Source organism: Caloenas nicobarica, chromosome 1 (genome assembly GCF_036013445.1).
Source record: "Caloenas nicobarica isolate bCalNic1 chromosome 1, bCalNic1.hap1, whole genome shotgun sequence".
NCBI lineage: Eukaryota > Metazoa > Chordata > Aves > Columbiformes > Columbidae > Caloenas > Caloenas nicobarica.
The window spans coordinates 55,227,604-55,254,131 of record NC_088245.1 but is presented as its reverse complement, the minus strand read 5'-3'; the positions used below and the strand labels follow the sequence as shown (position 1 = coordinate 55,254,131).

General features: G+C 38.2%; 1 protein-coding gene across 6 annotated transcripts in view; it reads left to right on the top strand.

Moving 5' to 3' along the window:
• NAV3 (neuron navigator 3) overlaps nt 1-26,528 on the top strand; it is a 267,108-nt gene that overhangs the window by 174,204 nt on the left and 66,376 nt on the right. For all 6 annotated transcript variants that reach the window (XM_065630337.1, XM_065630330.1, XM_065630320.1 and 3 more), the window contains one exon: nt 25,713-25,851. In XM_065630337.1, coding sequence (XP_065486409.1) covers nt 25,713-25,851 — 139 coding nt within the window. The remainder of the gene's footprint in view (nt 1-25,712; nt 25,852-26,528) is intronic.

Sequence of the window (26,528 nt, the reverse complement as noted above, 5' to 3'; positions counted from 1 at the left end):
TTGCCAGTATGTAATCAAGTATATGTGTCAGTGCCATCAGGACTTTGTGCAAGCCTTAAGAGTTGGCTGGCTTCATATTCTAGTCAAAGTAAAATCTCATGAAGCAATGAGGCTATACAAAAATGTATGACAGCAACTTTTTTTACTAAAAAAAGATATTGAATGTGTTGTGTAGCAAGTTGTAGTCTTTAACTTCACACACCATTTCACTTTAATACTCAGGTTCCTTTAATTTTTCACTAGTTAAAAAAGCTTTTTTGGTTTCCCAGTATATTTTCATTTTTGTATTGTTAAGTGACTTATTTTTGGCAGAGAGAAAAATAATTTGTTGGAAAAGAACATATAGAACCATTCATGCTTTTCCTGAAAGCTGGTATTATGTTGCTTTTTCTCTATGAAGATGTTCCATCTGCTATTTTTCTGTAAATTTTAAGAGAACACTTAGAAATCTTTTTTTAAAAAATATCGTTGGTAAAACCAGGGTTTTTTAAAGCCAAACTTTTGCCAGAGTTTTAATTTTTCTTGTTAAAGATAGACTTTTTTTTTTTTATAGCCACTGCCTCAGTTATTTCTGAGCCACTGCCTATTTAAAGTCAGACCCTTTTCATTGATGGGTTCTCTTCCTAGTGCTAGTTTTTTTCCTCTGATATTTTTATAAAAGCCTTCTGTATTCCCATTTGGATAGCATTACTTCACGATGCTTCTTGTCAGGCGTTATCTCTTGCCTGCAAGACTTGGCTGAAGCCGTATTATTAATTGGTTTCCTTGCCGTTTTCATTTTACAAGAAAGGACTTTTTAACCTTTGAACTTTGAAATCACATTGGTCATTTCTTTCTCCTTACATTTTTCTTTTGAAGCAGTATTGAATTCCATTATACCTCCTGGGGTGTCTTTTAGGTTTGACCAACTTTCCTGTACTCTAGTAGTTGTGTTATTTGGGTCTGATTTGTTGGGTTTTGGTTTTTGTTGGGTTGTTTTTTCACATTTTCCAGCTACTTTCATTCTTATACTCAACATCTGTTGGTTTTGGTTGGTTGGTTGGGTTTTTTTGTTTGTTTTAGCAAAGAAGAGAAAGTGAAGCTCTTTCCTGTAGTTTTGTCTTTCTAGGATAAGCTATAATTCAAAATGAACTCTGATTCTCCTTGTTGATGGATATTTGATTCTATTAGTTAATCAGTGATTAGCTATAAGACTTTCCCATAGCGATCACGTCTTTTAAATTTATCACCACTGAATTTTTGATGCTAACATTACAGCTCAGTGATGGCTCCATTTTGAAATTTCACCATTTTGTCCCTCCCTTCTGTTGCTTCAGTACATATGAGAACCTAATTTTGCTGTCCAATTATATTTGTGAAGATGATTGCCATTCCTTTGCAGGTTTGCTTTCATGGTCTCATATATTTACCTAGTGTACCAGTTTCAACAGCTCATTTTTTTTTTCCATTTTATTTTTCAACCTCTTCTACTGATCTCGGCAAACTTGAGTTCATTCTGGTACAGTTGTGTAATGAACACTGGCAGGACTTTCTGAGAAAGGAGCAGTAGTCAGGGATGAGAAAAATAGCAAAAGGCTGTTATCAGTATTCAATTTGCAAAGAAGCCTTTGACATCGTGATAAATACTGCTGATGTGGAAAATTCAAAGAAATTAACTCAGCATTGCAAGGTGGGTGGTAAAAAACGCAATAGCCAAGAAGGCTGAAGCGTGAGAGGGGGACAAAGTTTCCCAAGTTGGCAGGGAGTTAATTAATTGCAACAGGCTTCAAATGTTTTTGCTGTCTGCAGCTGTATTTTTATTTCATCTCTCACTTGCTAGCCTGCTCTCTAACTGAAGTGTTGCCATCACCTATTAATACAGAAAGAGGGAAAAAAAATGTTTGTAATGAGGGTTTTTTTGGTTTGTCTTTTTCCTCCTATATATCAAAACCATTTGTGGCCATCTCCATCTTTATGTTAGTGACCTGTCTCTGAATCTTGGGAGTCTAACTGGAGTGAATTATGGTCTAGATGGGATGTGCCATATTGCTACTATGTCTTTCTGAAGCTTTCTAGCTGATAGAGGATGTATTTATTTATTTAGTTTGGTTTTGGTTTGTTGGATTGATTTTTGTTTGGTATTAAGGTTGGGGGAGTGTGCGTGTGTTTGATTGTTTGATTTTTCTTATTTTGTTTTGGATTATTTTTTTGGCGTGTGCCGTTTCAGCCAAGCAGTAACCCTGATATTTTGGTCTATTCTGACTTTAACTCAAGATGACATTTATGGGAGATGAGAGAGCTCCAGGGTACTGGGGAGAGATCCAGGGTGATTGGCTGCTGTTCTGGCAGAGATTTATTAAAGCAGCTCCCCTTATCTCCCTGACTGAGATTCTGGCACATTTACTGCTATAAATCCAGCTGGTCAGAGGTCTCCTTACCTTCTCAGCAGAAGTGTGTTATGTCATAGAGTTTGACATCCAAGTTCAAAGCCTAAAGATTATTTCATTTTTAATATCAAAAATTGATAGGTTCCAACTAAACTGTGGACTTTTCTTGCAGCAATGAGCCATTTTGCGTGCATATTGCCCCTTGTATAATTTAAATGCAGAGTCTGCTTTGCTTTGTCAGACAAAATAACATATGCTTTGCAGTATTTTTGGAAAAGGATGAACGCTCTTTGAGTCTCAGCCAGACTCTCGGTATTATCTGCAGGTGCTTTGGGGATTTAATTATTAGGGGACCTTCTAGCAGAAGAATCAGAGGACAAGGCAGGGAAATTACTGCGACGTGGGTTGTCTTTGCCTCTACAAAAAACCCTAACCTTTCCTCCATTAGCTAATAGAAAATAGTAAACTTGCAGCTGTGTTTCAGCCCATACTTATAGGAAACACAATACAGAATTGATGGGAGCATTAAATCATTATTAAATATGTTCTATTTCCAGCTACCTCAATTTAATTGCGTTACCTTAAAAAAAAAAACACCAAAACCCCAAACTAAACATTAACCTCTAATTGAACAGGCAAGCAGGGCAAAGGTCTGAGGTTTGCCTGGTTAATACTATGTCACTTACTGATTTTAAATTGTTATAGTACAGTAAATTTACATGGACTGTTTTTTTCCCAAGGCCAACCAAAGAAGAATGCTTTCTGTAGCAGGCAAGTTTGCTTCTTTCTTTACCATGTCCCACCTCTAAGCCACACAAGATTTGAATGAACTCAGATGTTACTTTTCTGTTCTGCCCATCACAGTAAGCCACCAGTTGGGGCATTATCTGTACATTAGTAAATTAGTGGGATGGCTGAGAAGTGCCAGGGTAGGCAGAACATATCTTTCCAAACCAAGTCACAGGGAAACACACTAATATGGTGTGAACACACTCTCATGTACACACCTATATGTCAGTGTCTCTCTGTATGCCTAGGGCATAGGAGCACATTGTTAGCGGAGGTGGTGGTGTTCACAAGCTGTGCTGCCTTTTCGTGCTGTCGCCATCCGTGCCTAAAGCTGGTTGACTTTGAATATCACCTAGCAGACTGGCGGGAGTTAAAAGCTAAGAGGATGTAACCTTAAATGTTTAGCAATGACACAGCATGCTAAGTTTTCAGCTCGTGAAGGATAAAGCATAAGACTCATCTTAGGAAGCTAACAGATAAATAATGATAGTATGAGCCAAGGGGACAAAAAGGCAGTGAAAATGTTCTTCTAGTGATTATAGATACAGTAAAATTATTCATCAAAGCCCTTTGCAGAGATGCATTAGTCCCAAGAAGCTGTTTTGATTCTTACAGTCTGATGAACTAGATAATTAAAAATTTACCCTGACAGTGTTGTTCAGACCTTGTAATTATTTACCAATTTTTGCTTGACAGCATGGTGCTGTGTGTTAGACCTAATTGACATTATATTTTATTGTATATATAAGAAGTAGAAATGGACAATAAGCATATGCCAATATTTTCCGTTCACTACAATGACAAAGGAAGGAAATGTTCTGTTATTACACTGTCATCACCATTCTTAGGAAGTACCTGGTATTTAATATTTTGTCTTTTCTTCATTTACAAACATTCGTTGATATTCCAAGCATCCCACTGCTGAGTATTTTCCTTATTTTGCAGTAAGGAAATAGAGGAAAAAAGGTTCTATTTGTCTTAAACATTGAATTACTGAGTCTGCTGATATGTAAACTGGCTGTTCACCCATTTTTGCCTCAGAAGCACCTATATGATTCCTGGGCTTTATTTCTTGACTGGATAAATGTATACTTCCTATTAAGCGTGATAAATCTGCCCTTTACACCTTTACTTCTCATGATATTGATTAGGGAAACAACTTCTGTCTGGCTTTTTCATCTGCTCCTTTGCTCAGTTCTGCATCTGATCATTACTGACTTTTCTATGCTCACCCTGGCTGTTTTCTCATCCTGTCATGTCTTAAATGCTATAGAAATCATAAACTTTCTGGAGCAAAGACTCTTATTTGCATGTTGCTCCAGTGTGCAGGCAGCACATTTGACCAAGATATTTGATTATTGTTTCTAGAAGATGCCACTATATGTCTTATGGTAACTATTAGTAATAATCACCCAAAGCAACCTCTACAAATTTAACTTTACAGTCATTATTCAAATTCAGTCAAAGCCATCACCTAATACTATTCCTTAATGATTCAGTCATGCTCGTCTTTCAGAGCACTAAGTGTTATTTTCTTTTCAGAAGAACTCTTCCTTGAAATAGCCTGCTTAAAATAGATGGAATGAAACCATTCATGAAAAAGTTAATTGAGGGTATTTTGTACTGAGAAGGTGGGGCTGTGAAATTAGAGATTTGAATTGGAAAGCCCCTTTGTTGTTCCAGCTAGTCTAATTCTGCACTGTTGCTGAATAGTGATATTTGGCTGTCTGTTCTCACCTTGAATACTCTGTTTCCCTTACTAACAATTTTACGGTTCGCCCACAGCATCTTGTTAAATTGCCTCTTCTCACTTGGTGGTGTTTTTATACAGATTTTCTCAAATGCAGTAACATAAAACATTAAAATAAAAAATAGCAGTAAATAGTAGAAGGCAGGAAATTTAAAGAAATACATGTGAGATAGCTATCAGGAAAGCAGTCGGAACACAAAAGGAAAAAAAATAGAGAGAGAGAAATATTATTAGACCCAGAGGTGGAAGGGAATAAGAATATAGTCTGAGTTCGATATAAATAATAATAAAAATATCACAATGGAATAAGAAAATGATTTCACAGATTTCACATAGATTTCACAGTCTTGCTAAAATTGAATTAGAAAAGATGCTTTTATTGGATAGCAATAGTTGCGTCCCTTTTTATAAAGCATTTCACTGATTTTCTGTAAGACAGCAGTTAATTATCAAGGTACAATTAGCACTGAAGGGACAGGGAGAAACATTCCCTGACAACTGAATAATCTGATGTAAAACACCCAAGCATTTTAAAAGGTAAAGCGGGGAAACACTTTAAAATGATGCTCAGTGAATTTGTGAAGGCAGGAAGGCTGTATCAGTCAATTTGAGAATTTAAATGCAGAACCACCCCATGGGAATACGATGCACAGGGAATCAAGAAGTCATTGCTTAGTAATCCTGACACTTTGTTCAATATATACAAGCATATATTATTTACATAATCCTCACATGTAGAGAGGAACATCTTATATTTGACAAACAGCCAAGATGTGATGAAACAGAGCATGCCAGGCATATTGCTGCTTTTCAGTAGTTCTGCTCCCTTGCATTTGCTATAGATTTCTGGAAAAAGCTATTCAATAAAGCTTTCAATACCCTCTCTTGCAGATAGTTAAATTCTGCTGTAAAATAACAGAGAGGCCTCCCAGACCTACTACGTGAGAAGCCAGAAAGATCTTCTTATTTAATCAAGGAGAAGAATCTCCTGACTCACTTAATGGCATTATACAACCATGTGCATGCTGTAGGTGGTCTACCTATTGAACACTAACCCCCAGACCATGCTATAGTAAACATTTTTCTAGACAAAATAGTAAATTGATAAGAGATTTAGCAGTTTCAAAATTATTCTTGGTACATAAAACAAGAGGAAACATTATTTCACAGTGAGTTTGTCACTGATGATATTTTTAATATTCATAGCACTGATAATATATCATTAAGGTAATGGAAATATTCATAGAATAATGACAAAATACACTACAGTAGCAGAAAAATGTTTAAAGATGTTTTCACCTATCAAATATCCAAATATTGAATTAAATTAGAGGAATTCACAGTAAACTGATGAGAAAACAGTAAGAACGAAGTTAGGTGAAATATTTCAATGTAAATCAGAATAAGATAATTTTTCAGAACACTGTTTTCAGGTTCCATTTTTCTGCAGGCACTTTCTTGAAAACAACAGCAGCTACTTCTTTAAAATCTTTCCTTTTAATCAATGTTTTTTACAGCACTCGAGATTAGGTTATTCGTTGTAGTGACAACAATGTCAATGAACTAATTTGGCCTTAATGATTTGTCTCTGGCAGCAGCTACTCATTCTACTTACTAGGAAACGTGAGGTTTTTGTGCAAAGGTTAAAGACAGGAGTGGTTCCTGGGATGGCTGACAGGGTGGATTAGTGCTGCTGAACCCTGTAGGAAAAGGTCACTGCTGCAGCACTCAAGGGAGGGTTGTCACTGAGGGAGGTGAAGTCACGTACAGCCTACAAAGAGAGGCTCGGACTTGGGTAAACTAGTCATTGGCAGGTATAAGTAGGATTTGCTTATTGTCTCCTGCTTATCTTTGCCTACCAACGGTGTTCCTGGCTCCTAATCACTGCTGCCAGGCAGCCATCACGTTGATAGGGCTGTCAGCTGCTCTCCTTCCTTCTTCCTGCTCCCAACATTATTTGTTTGTGACATTTCCAAACAGAAAATCTTGAGCAAGCACGGCATCGCTGTGTGAGCAGGGGAAAATGAAAGACCTTTATCTTCTGACAGAGGTTTTTAAGCTATGGAAAGCTCCTTTAGGTTTTTATTCTCTTTTTGAAGTTGCATGCAGTATTCTGCGCTTACCTATATCTCACTGAGGATTCATGTTGAGTCCTAATAACTTTCACATCCCATTTAAATGGGAGTAAAAGAAGATCTCATTACTTACAGCTTTAAATGATTAGTCATTGGGGTGTAGGTTCTCTGAAGAGTCATAGAATAGCATAGCACATAGTGGCCTTAGGAGGCAATTTCACTCAGTTGCACGAGGTAATATTGGCTATGAAATATGGCTTGCTAGAAAAACGATGGCTCAGCAGTTCACCTTGAAATGTCACGCCATTTCAAAGACTTATCTTTCATGGTGCTGCGCCTTGCAAACTTACTAGGCTGTACATTGAAGCCTACATACACAGTAAGGATACTATGTGTAAATGGGAGTGCATGAGAAAGTGACAGTTAGCAAAATGACACCTAAGTTGTAAGAAATAAGAAGTGATCGCCAGCTTTTGATTTGCGTTTAATGGTGCCAGGGTTTACCAAGTCTTGTCTGCAGCTGCACGAAGAGTGATGTCTGAATTCGATTAGCTGATGGCCTGGTCTCGTTCAATATGACTAAATTTGTTCAATACTGCACTAGATTCCTCCTTCTGGGTTGTCTTTTTTCTTATATCAGCTTTATGCTGTGTTCTCTGTTCAGTCATTCAGAGGGTCCAGAGTGTGCGTTTTTTTACGAGCTCTGTATGCTCCTCTTATACTGCAGCACATTGTAAGGTAAAACAGAAACTTTCTTAACTGTTAGGAGAGCAATTGCACATCATTATAGATGTTCCCTCTCAGTCCCAGAAACTAAACATCAGTGTGGAAAGAGACCTATTAAAATACAGGTATCCAGACTTCCACTGATTTTAATGACATTGCATACAGATAGCCCACATAAATACTCTGCAAATGGCAACAGGAGTCCTCAAGGTTTGTACACAGCTCCTGAAACAATATAACTATACAATCAATTTAGGAACTCATCTATTTAAGCCAGACACCATTTCGGTAGATCCAAATATATCTATAGAACTATAGAGCTTAGTTCAGGAGAGAAGATCTGGTCTGAAAAGATAATTTTGTGTGTTTACCTTTGTTTGTCACCCAGCCTCTCTGCAAGGAGCACTTAGTACATGTTAAAAAAAGGCAGAGGAAACCAAATGACTGGTTTGAGGAGCTGGGAGGCAGTGAATTTCAGTTTGGAACATGAATATTCATCAGGTCTTGCTTCCCTAAAATAATCATCAAGCACAACCTTTCTTTGGGAAAAGCTGTCAAGTTTGACATACTGCACATTCAGAACCTGACTGAGAAATGATTAACTTTGAAATGGAAGGATCTTTTCAAGCAGCATTAAACAGAGCATTTTAGCACTTTCCCATTAAATTTTCTTCAATATTTTTAAAGTTCATCGATTTCAGAGAAATAAAATTCAGCAATGTCTAAAAGATTGAGACTCAGTACTCTGGAGTAAACCAATGTCTCCCGCTTCAAACTTTAAAAATAAAAAGAGGATAAAAAAATGCATTCAACTAATGCAAAGGGATAAATCAATGTGTCTCATATATGGAAGTGCTAGATAGAAGCAAAGGCAAAAGAAAGCCTTCCTGCATTCCCTGCCCAGCTGTATTATCCACTATAATTTTAAGCAGACTGTCTCTTGACAGACCAAAGGCTGCGCAATAGCTGAGAAAATCAGGCCATTTAATGATGTCCTTAATTGCTTAGGTGTCATGTTTTCAGACACCTACACTTGAGAATTTTGATCCCTACCCAAATCCTACACGTCATAAAGAAAAATGATTCTACACAACATCATCAAATTTGGTATTTTGAATCACTCAAAAATAAGTGCCCAAAACCCTCTAAGTTACGGCTTAATAATAAAGGAAATCTCTTTTCTCTAAGGGAAAGTCCTAGGAAAATGCTAATCCTAGGACAAGGGTGTTTAGGGATGATTCATACCTCAGAACATAAAGAGGTTTTTTATGTTTACTCTAACATTAAAATGTATATTTTCATTATCCTTATGACTTCCTAATTCCTTTAAAAATACTAGCTAGGCATAGGCATTTAATCGTGGACTGCTTTATGAATTATATTTCATTTTTGTTGGTTGTTTCTTTTCAATTTCAAATCTATTTTGTCAAGTTGGTTTATGTCTCAGTTTGTTTCATTTCTTCCCCAAGAGACTTCTGCTTTTGTGAGTGTCCCAAATAAGGGATTTTAAAAGAAATTACTTTCAGTAATAGAACTATAAATCAAACATGGAATATTTCCTTCAGAGAAACTCTGGTAGAAGTTTGTGTATCATAAAAAACAAACAACCAGAAAGTCAGCCAAAATTTGTTAGAACGACCTAAACTGAAGTACTTGATAAGATGAAAGAATACAAAATGATAATCACATATCAGTAGATATCAGATTTGTTTATTTTTTTTTACAAAGAAATATCCTGACTTTTACTAGCAGACTATTTTGATAGTTGCAAGAAGAAAGATATAACAAGATGGACTCACACACTGCACAATCTAGGAGAGAGCCCTTAATGGTTTGTTTATTTTCCATGGTTGCACACTCCAGCATTCCCAAGTGTAACCCAGTGCATTTGACAGATCTGAGAATGACCAGAGGCCTGAACCAGCAGCCTATCATGTTCAACTAAGCCAAATGCTTTTAAAAGTGGTGTTAGAGCACAAGAGGGGAAGCCGAATGGCTTGTCAGTCTCGGGAGACTCCCAGACTTTGCTGTGTCACAGACCATGAATGTCTCGTAGCCATATCTTAATAAGAGGAGGGAGAAATCAAACTTAATTTTCTTCAAAGAAAAAGCTCAACTAAGTGGATAATAAACCAATGGGCCATTGGAGTCTGCCTGTTTGTCATAACAAGCAGGAATCATGTGGTGTTTTCTGCAAATATCTGTAACAATTGCATTCTCTTTTCTGTACCTGGGAGCAGCTGCCAAGAGCTGGTCAAGGCACGGACAACTCTATTCACAGACTGTTGCACCTGGCTTTGGGCTTGGACTTCGGTTTGGGACTCTCTTTTTTCACCCTTCACCAGCATTAATTCCAGTGACATTTTGGCTCAATGCCTAGGCTTCTGAAAAATGAATCTGAGGCCAAAAGCTAGCATGTGCTTGATCCATACACGAAGGAGGTCCCTCAGCAGGGAAAGAGAAGCAACACCAAGGGAAGGGAAGGCCACACACGGTGCCTCACTGCTGAATGTAGAGCAGCCTATGGCCGCTTTGCTTTGAAACAGCGTCTATGTGTTCTCGCCAACTGCCAGTCTTAATACAACTCTTAAAAGTGAATCTTTAACTCGTTTCACTATCACATTTGTAACAGTCATTTGTATTTAAGTATCTCACAATCAGAAAATCAGAATGGGGCTACTTGAGTACTACAAGAAGTTCACATGAAGTTCTGTTAGATGCAATGGCAACGTTAGAAGTGCCCATTGAAAATCAGAGCTTTGAATGAAGGGTAAGAGAGTAAATGTCTTTATTAAGCCAGTGAGTTCGCAAAAAGTGGATGAAGGTCAGAGGTCTTCTGACTCTGTTCTCTCTGTTTTTATATTCCTTTGGAAAAAGTCACAAAACGTACCAAGATAATTGAAGAATTGCCCTGATGAGACTGCTGCTCCTTTGCCTTTGCATTGGCGGAAGCAATATAGTCAAGACAAGCAAGCAGTGTTTTTGCAGGGGTTTCTTCTGCACTGCTGCAAGGGAAAAATGGTAGTCTTGATTTATTTCTTAGCAATTAAATATTTGCATAAAAGTTACTCCTCTTATAGTTCATCCTGTCTGTTTGTAGTGGTTTGATTGCAGGGTGACAATAAAACGTGGCAGGTGTATTGTTAACCTCCTCTCCCCCGCTTTCCCCTTCTGCCCCTCCCTCTCCCCGCTTCCCACTAAGGACAGGCGATTGGGAGGGAAAGAAGGACAGAGAGAAGAGTGTTGGAAAAAATTAAAAATGTTTTACTAATGCTACCAATAAAAATAGAGAAAATAATACAAAATATACAAACCCAATCTTGAAAGTCCCGGCAACTGCTCCGGCAGATGTAGGGCCGGCACCCCAAGTCCTGGACTGGACTCTGCAGCCAACCGGAGCTGGATTCAGTCTGTCACTGGGCCTCAGTTCGCAGGGACAACTCACAAGGTCCTCTCCCAATGTCGGCCATGAGGAAAAAGGGATGAGATCCTCATGATCTCCTACTTTTATACGAAGTATGACGTGAATGGGATGGAATACTTTAGTTGGTCAATTTTCAGTTCACCTCCTGCCTGCACATCTTGCAGGATGCACCATTATCAATGACCCTGCATTCCATTGCTATGTCTACCAAAACATGTACCTAACTTTCAGGAAAACTGCAGTTAGTAAGAAGACTTTAGCTGACAGGGAAATTCACTAAAAGAGAAATTTGTTTTTAACAAAACCAGGACACTGTTGTATTTTATATTTCCATGATTGTTACCTCATACAAGGTTTGCTATTTCATTTACCCCAATTATAGTCCTTCAAAACCATTTTAGGGCATTTTGTAATTTATATTTATGCCAGTAATGCTGTACCTGTCCTGGAAACTGAAATTTGGGTGGGGAGGCTACATACAGAAAGGAAGACTTTTTATAAGGGAAAAAGCTGCAGATATTATAAACATTGATTAGTTGTAGAAGATCTATGATCAGTAGTAGTGCATACTGTACATGTTGGGGATTTTAAGAGCTAAGTTTCCACAAGAGTTTGCAGGCTGCCATAGCCTGTTGTCACTGTTGCAACACCCTCTGCCCTTTAACTTGCGCTGCTTCTGATAATTTTATGTGGTCTGTCAGAGAGCAAAGATTACTTGAATTTTAGGTTAAATGAGAGAGAACGGGGCAATTTCAGGTGAAAAGTAAGCACACAAAGTACTTGAATAATGTAAAGACAACAGACTTTCTCTGCTGGAATTGCATGGGAGGATTTTTGCTGCAGGCTCTGTGCCGCTGTCTGTAGTGCCCTTTGTCTCAGCTCTGTGTGTCTAGGGCAGAGACGATGCAGCAATTCAATTCTCCAAACTCTCTATTCCCTGCTAACGTCTAGAGCTCTGACCTTTGTAGGTAACATCCATCCTGTTTTCATGCAGGATTCAGGCTTCGTGTTCCTCTCTGCTGCAATCCATCATATTTCCACAATCTCTTGCTGTCTGGTCTTTTGATGTTTTTCTTGCATCCTAATTCTTTCTGCAACATTGCAGATGAGTATTTTCATCCTTAGTTCTCCTAGCAGGTGGTAAAAAGGACTCTAGTCCTTCCTGTTCTCTTTCCATCAGAACTGCAGGCTTCATGCCTATCCATTACAGAATTTTCTTCTCTTTTTCACACGGAAAAAACTGCATTGACAAACCATATGTATGTATTGTTTCTTCTTTTTCTTATAATTTTAAAGTCACTTCCCCGCTTTCACAGCTCTTCTGGGACTGAGTTTTCTGGGCGGTAACAAGAAATAAAAAACTTGCTTTTCTTATTACTAAGTATAACTAAAAATTCATGCCATTGCAAGGATAAGCTGCACTGAAAATGTGTCTTGGTTGGAACCCCTGTAATTGCAACCCCAATGTAATCATCATTTTGGAGAGATGTTTAAATTAGCTCTGAGATGAGGTGTCCTGAGCTGCCTGGAGACACCCTGCCTGCAGTGCCTGGCAGATAGCTGTGTCTCTGGCAGGATGCAATAGGCCTGACATGTACACCCCAGCAGATGAGACAAGGTTCCTCAACTGCCAAAATCTCCTCTCCTTGCTGTCTGTATCTGCATCTACCATTCCTCAAGCACATCTACACGGCTGTGGTGGGATGGGGAGGACCAGCCAGAGGGCTTTTGCCACCATCATTCACCACTTCTTGCTTGGTCCAACCACTAAGACCTCTTTCTGTCCCTTGGTGCCAACCTCAGTGCACTCGCTAGTCAGCCAGAATCCCTGAGAAACAGCCAGAACTAAATTCCCTAAACGTTTGGTAGATCCTGACATGTTAGGGGAGTAAATCCATTCGGGCAGTTATTTATGTGCCTACAGGGATATCAGGCCTTGTTTTTCCTCCTGCCGAAGAGGCTGAAATGGGTCCCCTTTTTAAAACCTGCAATCCAAACCACACTGGCAAGCTGTGTCAAGAGAGTCTTCAGTCTGTGAGCACCATTTTCCTCTTTCAAGTCAATCTGGCAATAGTAATTTCGGTACTTTCATCCCTTGGAAAGAGAGAACTCATAGCGAGATACATTAGTGCTGCCACCTTTTCAGTTGAAATGGGTGCTTTGAATGTGCTGTTTCTCTGAACTTTGAGCTAAAAACAGCCAAGGAAAATATTCTGTTATCCAGAAGAAGGACTGCAAGTTTCTAAAGGCTTTGGGTTCTTCTTTTTTGAAGGAAACTGTTTACAAAACAGAATGCAGCAAGGCCTTCAGGAAACATCTGTCACTGTACTAGGAAGAATATCGAAAAGTTTAGAATGCATAAAAGTTAGTTACTGTTGCTTGGTTGCTTGTCTTTAGAGATTCGACCAAAATTTGCCATTTCTTTTTAAAGGAATTGCTCATATTTTGGCTCTAAGTTATATTTTGGCATTAAGTTATGAGTGATTTTTTTTTAATTTGTTGCAAGAGAAATGGAAATATCTTGAAAGATCTTTTTCAAGTTTTGTTTCAAGCATCCATTCTATGTTATACTTATTTTTATTACCTATACATTTTTTCATATGACTAGCATAGGGTATAATATTTCATTGAAGATGCTTCAATTTAGAAAAAGGTAGATTTGTTTACTATTAAATAGAGTTCTCCATAATGATTTGAAATACAAAGTAAATTGAAACATCTGAAAACTAAGAGATAAAAAGAATACTTGCAGTGTCCTATTACACCTGTTTTCTCAGTGCAAAAAAAGTGTTATTACTGATTTTAATGACATTTTAGGTATAGATTGACTGAAGTTTATAAACTAGTTTATAATTTATTCAATTTTGAGCAAATCATGATTTTTTAAAATATTGTGGTGTGTTTCAATTTGTATTAAAAAATCAGCATATTGTCTAATATGTTTTGATTTAAAATTTCCAGCTAGCTTTATATCTGCATAGCTCCACAATATTTTGCCCTGTCACAGTCCAGAAATATGAGGATTTTATCTGGTCTGCAACTGACTTCCTACAACTCTCTCTTCTCCAGACTCCTACAAATTGGATGAGGATTAGGTTGAACCCCAAAGCAATAGTTCCATAAATGAGCTCCTATCCTCACTGACAAGATGATGAACACATGGCATAGGGGCTCTTCAAGAGATTAGGGGAGCAACAAAAATTAGATACCACAGGTGTACAGAATAACAAATATGTATGTTTGGAAACTTTCAGAGATGGAATCGACCCCAATTGTAATCTCTGATCAGAACCAACCTATTATGGCCCAGTGATTGCTGTTAGTGACAACGTGAAAAGTCGCAATGTAACGTAAGGTGCAACTGAACAGCATTTACAGTTGCTGCAAAAGCCTGGCACAGGTCAGCATTAAATATAACATTAAACTCTCCAACAAAATTTAACTAAAACTAAATAATGTCAATCATCTAAATGCCCAAATACCGCGTTAATGTAGAATAAGAGTGTCTTAAACATTTGGGAAACTGAAAAAAAAAATCAAATAAATGTTAGCATGACTGAATCTCTGCAAATAAGACTCGTTCTACAATCCATGTTTTCTAAATTAAGCAGCCTGACCTTCATGGGGGCAAAGGCTAGAAGGAGTTAAAAATTCAGAAAACAACTTCAGGTCTCAAAACTGAATAAAAATACTCCATACTATTTAAAAGAGAATAAAGATATGCCTAAAGTGCTTTCTTTTTTTTAAAAAAAAAAAAGTCCAGTTTTGTGTACGTAATCATGTATGTCTGATATATTTAATTCAGATTGCATATTTCCTCTCCAAGAGCCTTCTGTTTTGCCTCTGTCTTCATTAGCTCTATATTTTCATGAGCTACAAACTATAAATTTTTGAGCCGTTATGTTTTCTGCAAATTTAAGGTCAGTCAGCAGTTTTCACCAGGCAGCAGTGATGAGCAAGAGCCTGAAGGCCAGATGCACAGAGAGCATGGACGTTGAAACCTTCATTCCTTACTAAATGATGCTAAAAATCAGGTCAGGCAGAAACAGGAGAAAGCCTCTTTCTAATTTCTGCTAAAGCAGTAATCTGGGTCTTTACTCAGCAAAATCTGGGAAATGAGCAACAATTGTGAGTGACAGTCCTGGCAAACAAAAGCAGGAGAAAAAACAGCTTTGTGTTCTGCTTAACTTGTCCTTTCTCAGACAGGTTGCTGTTGTGATGCTGACTGCAGGCAAGTAAGCCTATTAGGCTTCAGATAATAGGCTTACCCTGTTATCTGAAAATATTTGTGAGGATCAAGCTCTCAGAGATTCAAAGGTGAAGATTTTTATTAAGATCCCCTTTAGGCATCGAGCTAGCAGCTTTTCCCACAGTTGCAACCTGTTGCTAAACTCCAGAAACCATCACCCCTTCAAAACGTCACGGTCTTGAGACCTGCAGGGAAAATCGACATTGAGTGAGGGTATGGGGGAGGAAGCCCGTTGCTTCCAGTTGCTTCTCAGATAAAATTCACCCCATGCTTTCAGAAGGGCTGCGTTTCTGACTGTGCACAAGTGTGGTGGGAGGCATCCCCCTCCCAGAGTGCTCTCTCCACTCCTGGGATGTCAGTGAAGGGCTGTGAGCTCTGAGACCGTGTTACACCGATGGGTAAGAAAGTTATCAGGGAGTGCTGCAACGAGGTGACAAGGATAGGTGGTGTCTGGCACTAAGTTGTTAGTTCCAGGTTGTAATCGTAAAGGCTTATTATTTAAAAAAAAAAATTCATTACGAATTAAATATGTATAACTGTTTTGTTTTAGTCCCTGCCTGGCATGTTTCCATCCTCAGCAAAGGACAATGTGGGGTGACACATGTCTCTCACAAGCTCCAGACCTTGCTTAACCCCGACAGTGAAGTTGCATAGAGCTGCTATTTTTAAGTGTTGCTATTTCATGGAGAGTTATAGGATGATTATCATGAGCAGAATGAACGGAGGTTTACTTCTTATTATTCTACTGACAGAGTTATGTAAGTTTTTTTCTTCAGGTTTGGTTTAACCAGTTGTAAGCAGGAAAAATAAATCCCTGCTTCTGCACACAACCAAAAACAGGATAGGTAGTTCTAGCAACAAATATTTTTAAACATGAGAGACTACAGGAGATTACCAGTAAATCAGGACTTTGACATAAGGCAAATAATTACTAGGAAGAGTTCTCCTCTGAGCAATTATCAGAAGGATCTGCTTCGTTTCTTCATATGCTGTAAAATGCAAGGTTGAGTAAAGACCTTTGATTTTTCAGTACCTCCCTTTCAGCTGAAGATCTGACGGGCACTTTGCAAAGGTGAATGGCAAATTCTGCTTATCTCAGGGTGTTTAAGGTGCTGGTTTTAATATGATTTTCCATCAAATACAAATGTGGATCCCATGAGATGTTTCTTTATGCTTGTGGGACGTCATTTCTCTATTCACTTTTGAGGATGTGAATTGATCATGTACAAAGAATGACATTTTTACTTTTTAAAGTGATGAGACAACAAGGAAAAGAGTTTTATATTGCTTTTGTACCTTCTGGAGAACTGTATAGGCACTGTAATTTGTTTATTTATGTCAATTCGACTGATGTTAATTAACTTGTCTGAATCTGCATTTGGAACCAAACAGTGTATTAAAAACATAACAAACAGAGAAGCGGGAAGAAAATTCCATCAAAAGCTTTTCTGCCATGGTTTGTTATGATATTGTCAACAGTTCTTGATGGAATTACTTCCTTACATCTCGCTTCAGCCCATATATTACTATTTTCCATATACTGTTTGAAATGTAATTAAAAATGGATGCTGTTTATCTGCCTCATGCAAAAAAAGAACTGTACATTCCAGGAACAAACTATCTTTTCTAGTTGGATATTTATTATTTTACTCAAGTAACACTTGCCTAAATTCCATTTTGCAAAGTTCTGTCTTCTGATTGTTGATACATTCTGTTATGAATTTAGAGCTAGTTAGTGACTTTCTGCTGTCCCTATCATGTCAGATTAAGCATTGTATTCAGAAATAAGTGGAAACCAGAAAACCAGAGCAGGTTCTGACAAAGACTTATTCAGATCCTGAGGTGTGGGTTTGCAGGTTTTGCAAGGTATACATAATTATCACAGGAAATTTAAATCTTCCATCATTTTTTTTTTCCCTGCAGGCTTTAAAACAAATTATTTCTTAAAACACTTATTAAATGCTTGGAAGAAGAAATATGGAAATACATTGACCTTGCAAAAATGCATTTTGCTCTACTTGTGGTCTTGGGCTAGAAGTAATTTCTGTAGTAGGATATAATTTTCAAATTGGATCTTCTTATAAAAAAAATGTCAAATGCAAAATAAAAAGCCCTCTCAAAATGATACTGTGTGGAAGCAGACCTATAAATGCATTGCTATTCTTTCTAATTGTAAACAATTTTCCTTAGAATATGCTGAATGCACGCATTTTGAAATGTACATGACATGATTTTCTATCTGTGACCTCAAAGTAATTCAGGATTAACGCTTCAGTGCCTGCCTTGTTTGGGTATGACAGGTAATGCATTACACTTGCTGAGGAAAAGGTGGTGAAGTACGAGTCCAACCGGCTATGTTTTAATTTAGCTATGAGGACAGAATAGCTGTAATGAAATTTACAGCCCTGCAAGTTTCTGGGTTGATTCAGGGCCTGGGCTTTTGCTTTCACAGTCTGTGGATTGAAACAAAGTATTGATTTTATGACCTCTGTGCCATCTTGAATCTGTCTGTGAAGGGTCAGTGTAGCTGTTTTATGAATAATGAACAGCTGATATCACAGTAAAAGATTTAAAATGGATTAATTCATGATGAAGTGAACTTAGAAGGAGAAAGTTTTCCAGCTGATATATCAGCACCCAAGTGAGGAGTTGCTTTGTGTAAAACAGTCCAATTATTTTCTTATCTTTTCCTTTTAATAAGCTAAGAGATCATTTCTGTTCTCAAAAGTCAATTAGGGGAGTAGCTCTAAAGTCTTTATTTTAGGCTGAATCTTGCATTACTCTCCTGAAATATGTCCTGAAATATGGGTGTCAGAGATGGTGGTTCATGGCAGCAGACTGGACTGCAGGTTAATATTCACTTTTTTAGTGTGCTGTGGAGAAGTAATGTCTACCTCCATGGAGTGTGTTGTGAAGGTTCATTCATGTATCATGTTCTCTGTTATATGGATTTTACGTGCGTGGGGCTAGCTTAAGCACAGACACAAGGTCAATGAGTTCTGTCTTCTTCTTCCAGGGCTTAACTTGCATGAGTAGAGTAGGGAAAGGTAAGTTCAAGCTTTCTACTGTGGGCATCTGTGTTAAATCCTCTATACCATTCACATCTCTCCAGTCTTTCCTGCTGACCCTTTGGAGGTACCTGCTCTTGCCTGCTGACGAGGGGATTAAATGCCAGCCTTTGATTTCCTGAGACATTTAGGGTAGATACCTTCAGCTTCACTGACACCAATTGTCTTACACCCTGCGTAGCTCCTCATTTCATGGTTAGCTACATTTTGATATTTTGCTTTTTTAGGGCACTGTTGGCTAATTTAAATAAGTATCCAGTGTAACTGAGGTTGTCCCAGTCCTAGCCACCACAGTAACGTCCTATCATCATATTGGATATGTGGAAGTAGGCTATACTAATCAAAGCAATTGCTTGTGCTTCATTTCTCATACCTCTGCTGTTTCTATGAATGACTGTGTAGAGACATCCAGAGGCTGTAATAGAGGGACACGGAGACCTTTATCATCTGAGGATTTGGTTATATAAATCAGCCAGCTGTGTGCAGCCAAAGGAAGGGGATAGCACCTGACTGCTCATCTTTGATCTGCTCTTATTATGAATTTGTAGATTTGTAGATCCTCACACACACACTCAGGAGTTAAGTTTCCTTTTAGCCCTGAGTCTTACTCTTTTGTCATGATCTCAGCTATCTGATTTCTCCTCTAAGACCATTCCCCCAAGCTGCAGAAATACAGGTGGGCACTGCCCTGTATATACCCACTATGGTAATGAATGATTTAGGGATGTTTGAAAGTGTTTTCACATTTTGAGAGCTTGGAGTTGCTGTAGAAAGCAGGCGAAGGTTGCTTTGCTAAATGTGTTTGTTCAGATTCCCAAATCCTACACAAGTCCCTGAGGATATGTGAGTTCCACTGGCATTAGCAGGATTGTGACTAAGTATTTCCCATTCCTAAGCAAGACATACAAGGATAGTAGGTCTTCTACCATGGTCCAAAGCCTTTCATGTGCAGTACAAAACATGACAAATAAAGCACTGTTTTTCATTCAGAGTTACAATTGTCCCTAGATAGAACAGTTATTCCAATTAAATTAATGCTTATAAGCGAAGTTTTTTGTTTTCTAGAGTTGTGCTCTGCAAGCTGTAGTTCCTGCTTCTTCTTTGAAAACCCAGTAATAAGCCAAAGAAAAAGATGCCAGCAACTTGTCAAACCATGCCAAGGGCTGGATGCGTTGAAGCAACCATACTTTTCCAGCAGACTCGATAGTACATTGATTGGAGTCTTGCTGCCTTCATATGTCTGATGATCTGCTTGTGAAAAGCTTTTTCATTTGCATGCTTAGGCCACTTTGGCTGGAGGCACTTTCAAAAATTAATGAAGTAAGCCAATGTTGAAACAAATTCCAGGCAGTGACCCAGCTTATCAGTATGGTGGACTTCAATGAGCTGGCAAGTTTAAGAGCTTGTAGGAAAATGCTGAAAATAGAAACAGGAAGGGTGGAAGGAACAATCATTGTGGTTGCGTGCTCCACTATATCTTGCCTGAAATTAGAGACTGCTTTGATTTTCTGAAACAAGTATTGTGAAAGGAGAATGTTTTAGGCATCCATGGAGCTAACACAGATTGTTGGTACCACCTCTTCTTGTCATGTACCTTCGGCATTCATTGCTTTCCCAATACAGTGCATTTTGGTTTTTTCAGCCATCACACAAAACATCTAGAAAAATTCGTTGCATGTTTCTGCAGGTCTTCATTATGTAGGGTACAATTAAGTATTAATTATCTGGCTTGTTTCATTGCATCTTTGCCCTAGAGCTCTGTTGCTTGCCCACCTGCTGTGTGAAATAATGCCTTATTACATATGAAGTATTCCTCATTTGGTCTGTATACCTTATCATGTGAACCCAGAACTGGATTTTTTTTTCAAGAAAAGAAAACTGAATACTTGTGGAAAGCAAACAGAAAAGTGTCATGAGCACAGCTGAGTGTAATTTATCTTTCTATTTGAGGGAATAGGGAATACTTGTGGGAATACATTTATAATCTTCATTCAGCTCTACATACTGATGTTAAGCACTGGGTATTTTGACTTCAAACACCTTGCTATTTCTAGAACAACTATGTGGTAGAAAGGTCAATGAGAGGATTATTGTGGAGAGATCTTTTCAGTACTGCACACTAGTGAAAACAAGACAAAGAGTGATAGTGCAGACTAACCAGTTATGTAGATAGCAAGTTGTGGATTCCTCAGCCCCATGGAGTATTTTATGTGACCAAGCATTTGGAGCTTTGCTTGAAGCATATGGAGCAATGTGTAGAGCACTGGACTTTGTACAATGCTCATAGGCACCTTTGGCGATTAGAGACAATGTGGAAGTGATGGTCTTTTCCAGCAGAAGTGTTATTTCTTGCTTCAAAATGAGCAAGAACTGTTCAGATTTGAAACGTGCAGGTTAGAATTAGAGGATGAGTTTTAACTAGGGCAAATAATCTCATAGGCCCACCTAGTGCATCAAAGAAAAACACAGATGCTCTGAGCAGAAAGAACATCAGTAATGTTACTGGAAAGAGCCTGGGCAAACTCAAAGACCATGAGATATGTTTCTGGATGAAGATTGTAACACAGTGGCCGAAAGAAGGCAGCTTGCTATACTGTAAAATTCAGATTAATCCCCAGAGCAGACCTCTTATAAGCCTATCACATGCTTGGGCATGATTTTCTGGCTCTTATGGTGAGGAAGCCTGTGTAACCTTAATCCAGATTTCTTGTGCACATGCATTTTCACACAATCATGGTTTGGTTGACAGCTTCTCCCAACCTCTAGAATCCTTATTTTATATAATGTGTAAACTAAGGGTGTTCAGTTTTAAGGAAGTTACTTGGCATTTTGTGTATTCTGTGTAATTTCTCCTGTTGTAGCCTCTTATTTTATTTATTACATGCTGTTTGAACATTTTTCTAAAGAGAAAATAAGGGCCTCTTTCAAGGTGCTTTTTAGTGTGGTGTCCAAGTACCCACAATTACCATAAACTGTGTTTTCAAGCTTGTTTGTGTATATATTGTGTCCACTTTACAGATGGAAAGCTGAGGTACAACGACTTTAATGCCAAAAATAACTGCTGGTTTTTGACATGCAGTTTGAGTTACTGGTAACCTAAATTTTAAGATAGCCTTGCAGCATACTGTAGCTTCAAAGCACACATTTGCATGCACTACATTTTTGCAAGTCAGATGCTAAGCTCTAAAGAAAATTAGAAGCACTTTATTGGTGTCCAGCTTGTTAAAAATGTTGGTTAAAGCAGTCGCCTAATATCTTGCAGGTTGCAGGGAGTCTGTTGCACCAGGGGCTTCAGTCATGCTTCATATACTCCCTTTTCTCATAGAAGTCTTTCAACGTATTTGAAAAATGACAGAAGGCAACTTGCTATAATGTAAAATACAGATTAATCCCTAGAGCAGACCTCTTACAAGCACTAAATTAATGAAGCATTTCTAGGGAAAAATATAGTATGTGGTTGTATTATCAAAAATGGTGTTGTTAGGTACATTCACAATGAAAGTAGTGACTGCTGGGCGGTTTGCTTGCTCTCCATTTGGTGATTTGAACCCAGGACTAGGTAGCACACAGCTGTCTGAGCTGAGTTGCTGGGTAGGGAGGAACCTTTGTCCAGTTAGCTGGGAAAAAAAATAAACCCTAAGACTCTGCCAGGCATGTGCAAACAGCGTTTTTGAAGACATTTATAATCTATCCATGTTTGAGAGGACGTCTCTTAGGAACAACAAAATGCATATCCTTAAAGTGAAGATTATATCTTGCTAAATTCCAAGGTTCTTCTCCAGCTCCTCTTGGGATCCAGGGGCTTCTCAAAGAAAAGGTAGTCAGAACTTGTCGAAAGAAGGCATTTTTCTCTTAGCCTCCGTCTCCTAGATAGCTGAACTGCATTTACTGACATTTTCTTTTGAAGAAATCGACCCGAGGCTGACACTTAACAAGAAATAAAAGCAGATTTTGCCATTGTTATAAGTAGCTAAAATGCAGTTTTAAAAAGGGAAGTGATGTCAGGCATTAATAAGCAGCAGTAGTAACCTGACCTGTCATAAACTATGCAGGATGCAAGAAAAAGAGAAAAGTAAATGAAAGATAAAATGAAAATGAAATATGAACCTTAACCAGGATATTAAAAGCCTATATTAAGTCCCTTAGGTACAGTTTGACAATGAATATTGTTTTGATGAGGGATATGAGGAAAAAGAACAAAAATTACAGTGAGAATTTGCTGCAGACTCCCAAGAATAGGTTTTCAAACTCAAAGTGATGCACATCTAATTTTACCAGATTTGTGTGTCATATCTTTGCTAGTTTAAAGGAGAAATTAATATGAATCATCAAGAATTTTTTCTAAATTTTAAATAAGGTGTCTTCATCATCCAAAAATTGTATTTACTCCTCTGATATATATATATACCTATACTATCTAGACATGGGGAAACAGGGCTGAAAAGTTAGAAACAGTAAGTGCTGAAAGACAAAAGATTCAGCTGCGTGAACAAGTTGAAAAAAACTCCAACAATGCACTAGAAACAACAGGCTTCATTGTGAAAAGGGTGGCTGAAATGATCTGTTTTGTTGGAATTTTTTATTTTTATTATGTATTTTCAAAAGGTTGGTACAAGACATTGTGTGAAGTAGGAATCTGTTTGTCCAATAGTCCTTTGAAAAATCCCATACAGGAAAGAAAGATGTTTTTGATATTCCTCTTTTTACAGGCATACTGAATATTAGCAGAAATTTTGGGGTACGAAAGCCTCCAAATTTAGAAAACATTTTGAGCACTTACCATAAGAGAAAAAAAATCCAGACAAATATAGTGATGACTCTGAAAGGTCAGTAGTGGAGGTGTCAAAATAATCTTCTATATATCTTACAAGATGGCCATGAGCATTCCCAGAACCTATTAATAATCCACTGGTGAGTGAGGTGTGATTAGTGTGAAACACCACAGAGAAGCCACAGTAGAAAGGAAACATGATTGTAGTCATTTTTGCCTGAAAACTGGAGCTGTAGAGAACATGTTTATATTTTGTGAATCAGCTGAACTATTTCAGAATCTAGAAAATGTGACTCTTCTTACAGAGAAAAATGAGCATGAAATGAAGTACCAAAAATTAAGACAGAAGAAAATAACAAGTAAACATGTAGAAACAGAATTAAATGTTAATCCTTGTCCCCAGGGTTTTGCGGCAGGCTTAGGAAATGGATGATCAAGTATTAATTGACATGAATGCTACTTGTGAAAGTACCGAATATATCTCATTTTGGATCTAGCTTGTGATTTTTTTTTCTTTTTTAAACTATCATTTTCTAAAACCCAACCACATTTAATATTATTTATATTTTTATCCATCTTTAAGGTTATCAGTCTTAACACTGTTATACAAGGTATATTCCCATGTGGTACATAGCATTTGAATAATGGCTTTTAGCATCAGTGAAATTCCATATCACATTAGACAGTGAAAAATACAGAAATTATAAATGACTAGTGCTTCAGAAGTGTTTCTTAGATGAACGTGGGCAGCCTATAAGGAGTGTTATTACAATTGTTTAGATGTTAAATTGTATTATTAAATCACCTGTGTGCATATTACCTGGAAATATTGCAGAAGATGTATTTATTTGTAGTCATTTTACTCAACAGTGGAAAATGCAGCACTGTAATAAACTCTTGCGTGCTGAAATATGTTTATCTTGTCACTCAGCTGGCTTACTAATGTGATTTTCTACCTTTTGCAAAACGAAGGGAATGCTTTCTGCTGTTGCTATGATACAAAACTAGTGCGCTGAACTTTCTGGTGCATCAGCACACATTTGGTACCATGCAGTTCACTCTTGCTGCTTTTATGTCTTTCTAAAGATTTCCATGAACAAGTGGACAAGTGAATATCATCTCCCAATACACCATGTATAAGGATGCATGGATATTTTCCTTGTTTGTTCTGAATGACTAGTAGCAGTAGCACTCAGCTGTAACTAGGCTGTGGGATTGAATTTTAGATTTTCTGGGGAGGAACTGTAGAATCTGTCCTAAAAGCTGGCTCCTGACATAGGCTACGGCAAAACAAAGATATTACGTACTCTTTCTTGTGTTTTGAACTTTACTAGCATGCACAAACGTGTCAGCTTGCTTTGTCTCTCCAGAAGCTATGTGTCTAGAACAGGCTTTATCAGCCCTCTTCTCCCTAGGAGAGGGAAAGGCATAAGGAGGCATCTTCAGTGGACAGTGTGTCTCGCAAACCTGAGATACTTTAAGACAGGATGAATTGCCTCCTAGAAGAGCCTGCCGCTTTGTCCTGGTTAGAGAGGGCACCTAGATAGATAGCTTAAATGAGATAAGTAACTTTAAATAGCTAAAACCATAGGAGACAAATCCCACTGCAAGTGATAAGGTGAATTGTTTTCAAAATCTGTGGCCTCGGAATAATCCAAACCAAGTTTTACAGCTGGAGATGCAGCAAAACTGGGAGTATGTGGGTGTATATGGCAATAAGCGAAGAACCATAATGTGACGCTATGGAGAAGCAATCATGTAGAGAAAGGTCTGAGAAATACAGATCAACCTCCCTTTCATGCAAAAGCAAGCCTTTTGTGAGAGTAGGTAAATGACATTTCTGTAAGAGTAGCCTCGCTCTCATTTACATCCTCTTCCTCCATCTCCCAAAGCAGAAGACTTGACAGCCTGTGTTTCTCAAGAGATGTATAACATGTTCTCTGTCAACTCTAGTGACTGTATTGTCAGGAAATCCTATTTTGATGACATTGCACCCACCAGACAAAGACTGAAGACATGAAAATAAAACTTTTGGAAATACTGGCTTCCTGCTGACAGTTTATTAGGCTGCAGAACAGATACTCTTTATTTTTCTGTAGCTTGGAAATCCATCAGGTGTTCTCCAAGCTATTAATAATGCTTTGGCTAGCAATACCAGCTTTAATGGATTTCCCTGCCAGTGTACGGAATGTGATTGCAATGAAGCATGAAACAACCTTTTTTAATGACTTACACTAGTGCTTGTTTAGACCTGATGTTAATTTTTTAAAAGGCACCTGAGTCTTTCCTTAATTGAACAAGCAACCACTTGACAGTGAGTGAATAATGAATTAAAGAGTCAGAAAACTAATATTCATTAGGAATACATTAGGAAATATTATTGAAAATTTTCTGGTAAACCATTTGAAGAATAAGTAATTGCATCTATTGATTTTGAGATGGTTTCTGCTTATAGACACACAGTATGTTAAGAGATGTCCTCCTTTCTCTACAGCTGGGATGACAGCAGCTCAGTTAGCAGCGGCCTCAGTGACACTCTTGACAACCTCAGCACGGATGATTTGAACACCACCTCATCTGTCAGCTCTTATTCCAATATAACTGCCTCTTCAAGGAAGAACACTCATGCTCAGGTGAGTAGCTTTTAATTGCCATTTCTTGCAACGCCTTGCAGAAGCATGCAGGATAAGAGGAGAAAATTGTTTGGTAATAATGCCTCTGAAAAAACCGGAAATATTCATATTTACAAATTCTTCTATCACATTTGTGTGCAAGAAGCCTATGGACCCTACTGAGCAAGGCCAACTCTCACCTGTGGGCTGATGCCTCAGATGCCCTGCTCCCAGGGCACATCCCACTGCCAAAGGTGCTGGCTGGCAAGACCCTGCTCTGCCCACCCTGGGGGGCCCCCAATGGTTCCAGCCCCAGGAAGCCCCCAACCCTTGCTGCACTCAAACACAAAAAATCCACAGTGTGATTGGATTTATGGTGAGAGGATTTCTACTCACTTCATCCCATTTGGAGTATCTCTTTCCACAGATAGAACAATTTAAAATAAGATAGTTTTCATCTTTCATGAGCTGACACATACCAGGGAAGAAACACATAGGCTCTACTGTTCTTTCCCTGTTCTTTCCCTGTTCTCTCCACTGGGAGAAAAGAGACTGAAGCAGGGAGCCCACAGGTGACAGAGCTTCTCTTCTCCCCAGTTAGGCCCAGGAATGAAAGTGTCACATAGGCACACAAGCTGACAATGCGTAGTGTCAAAATAGAGTTCTAAACAGGGTATAGTCACAAGCTATATACATAA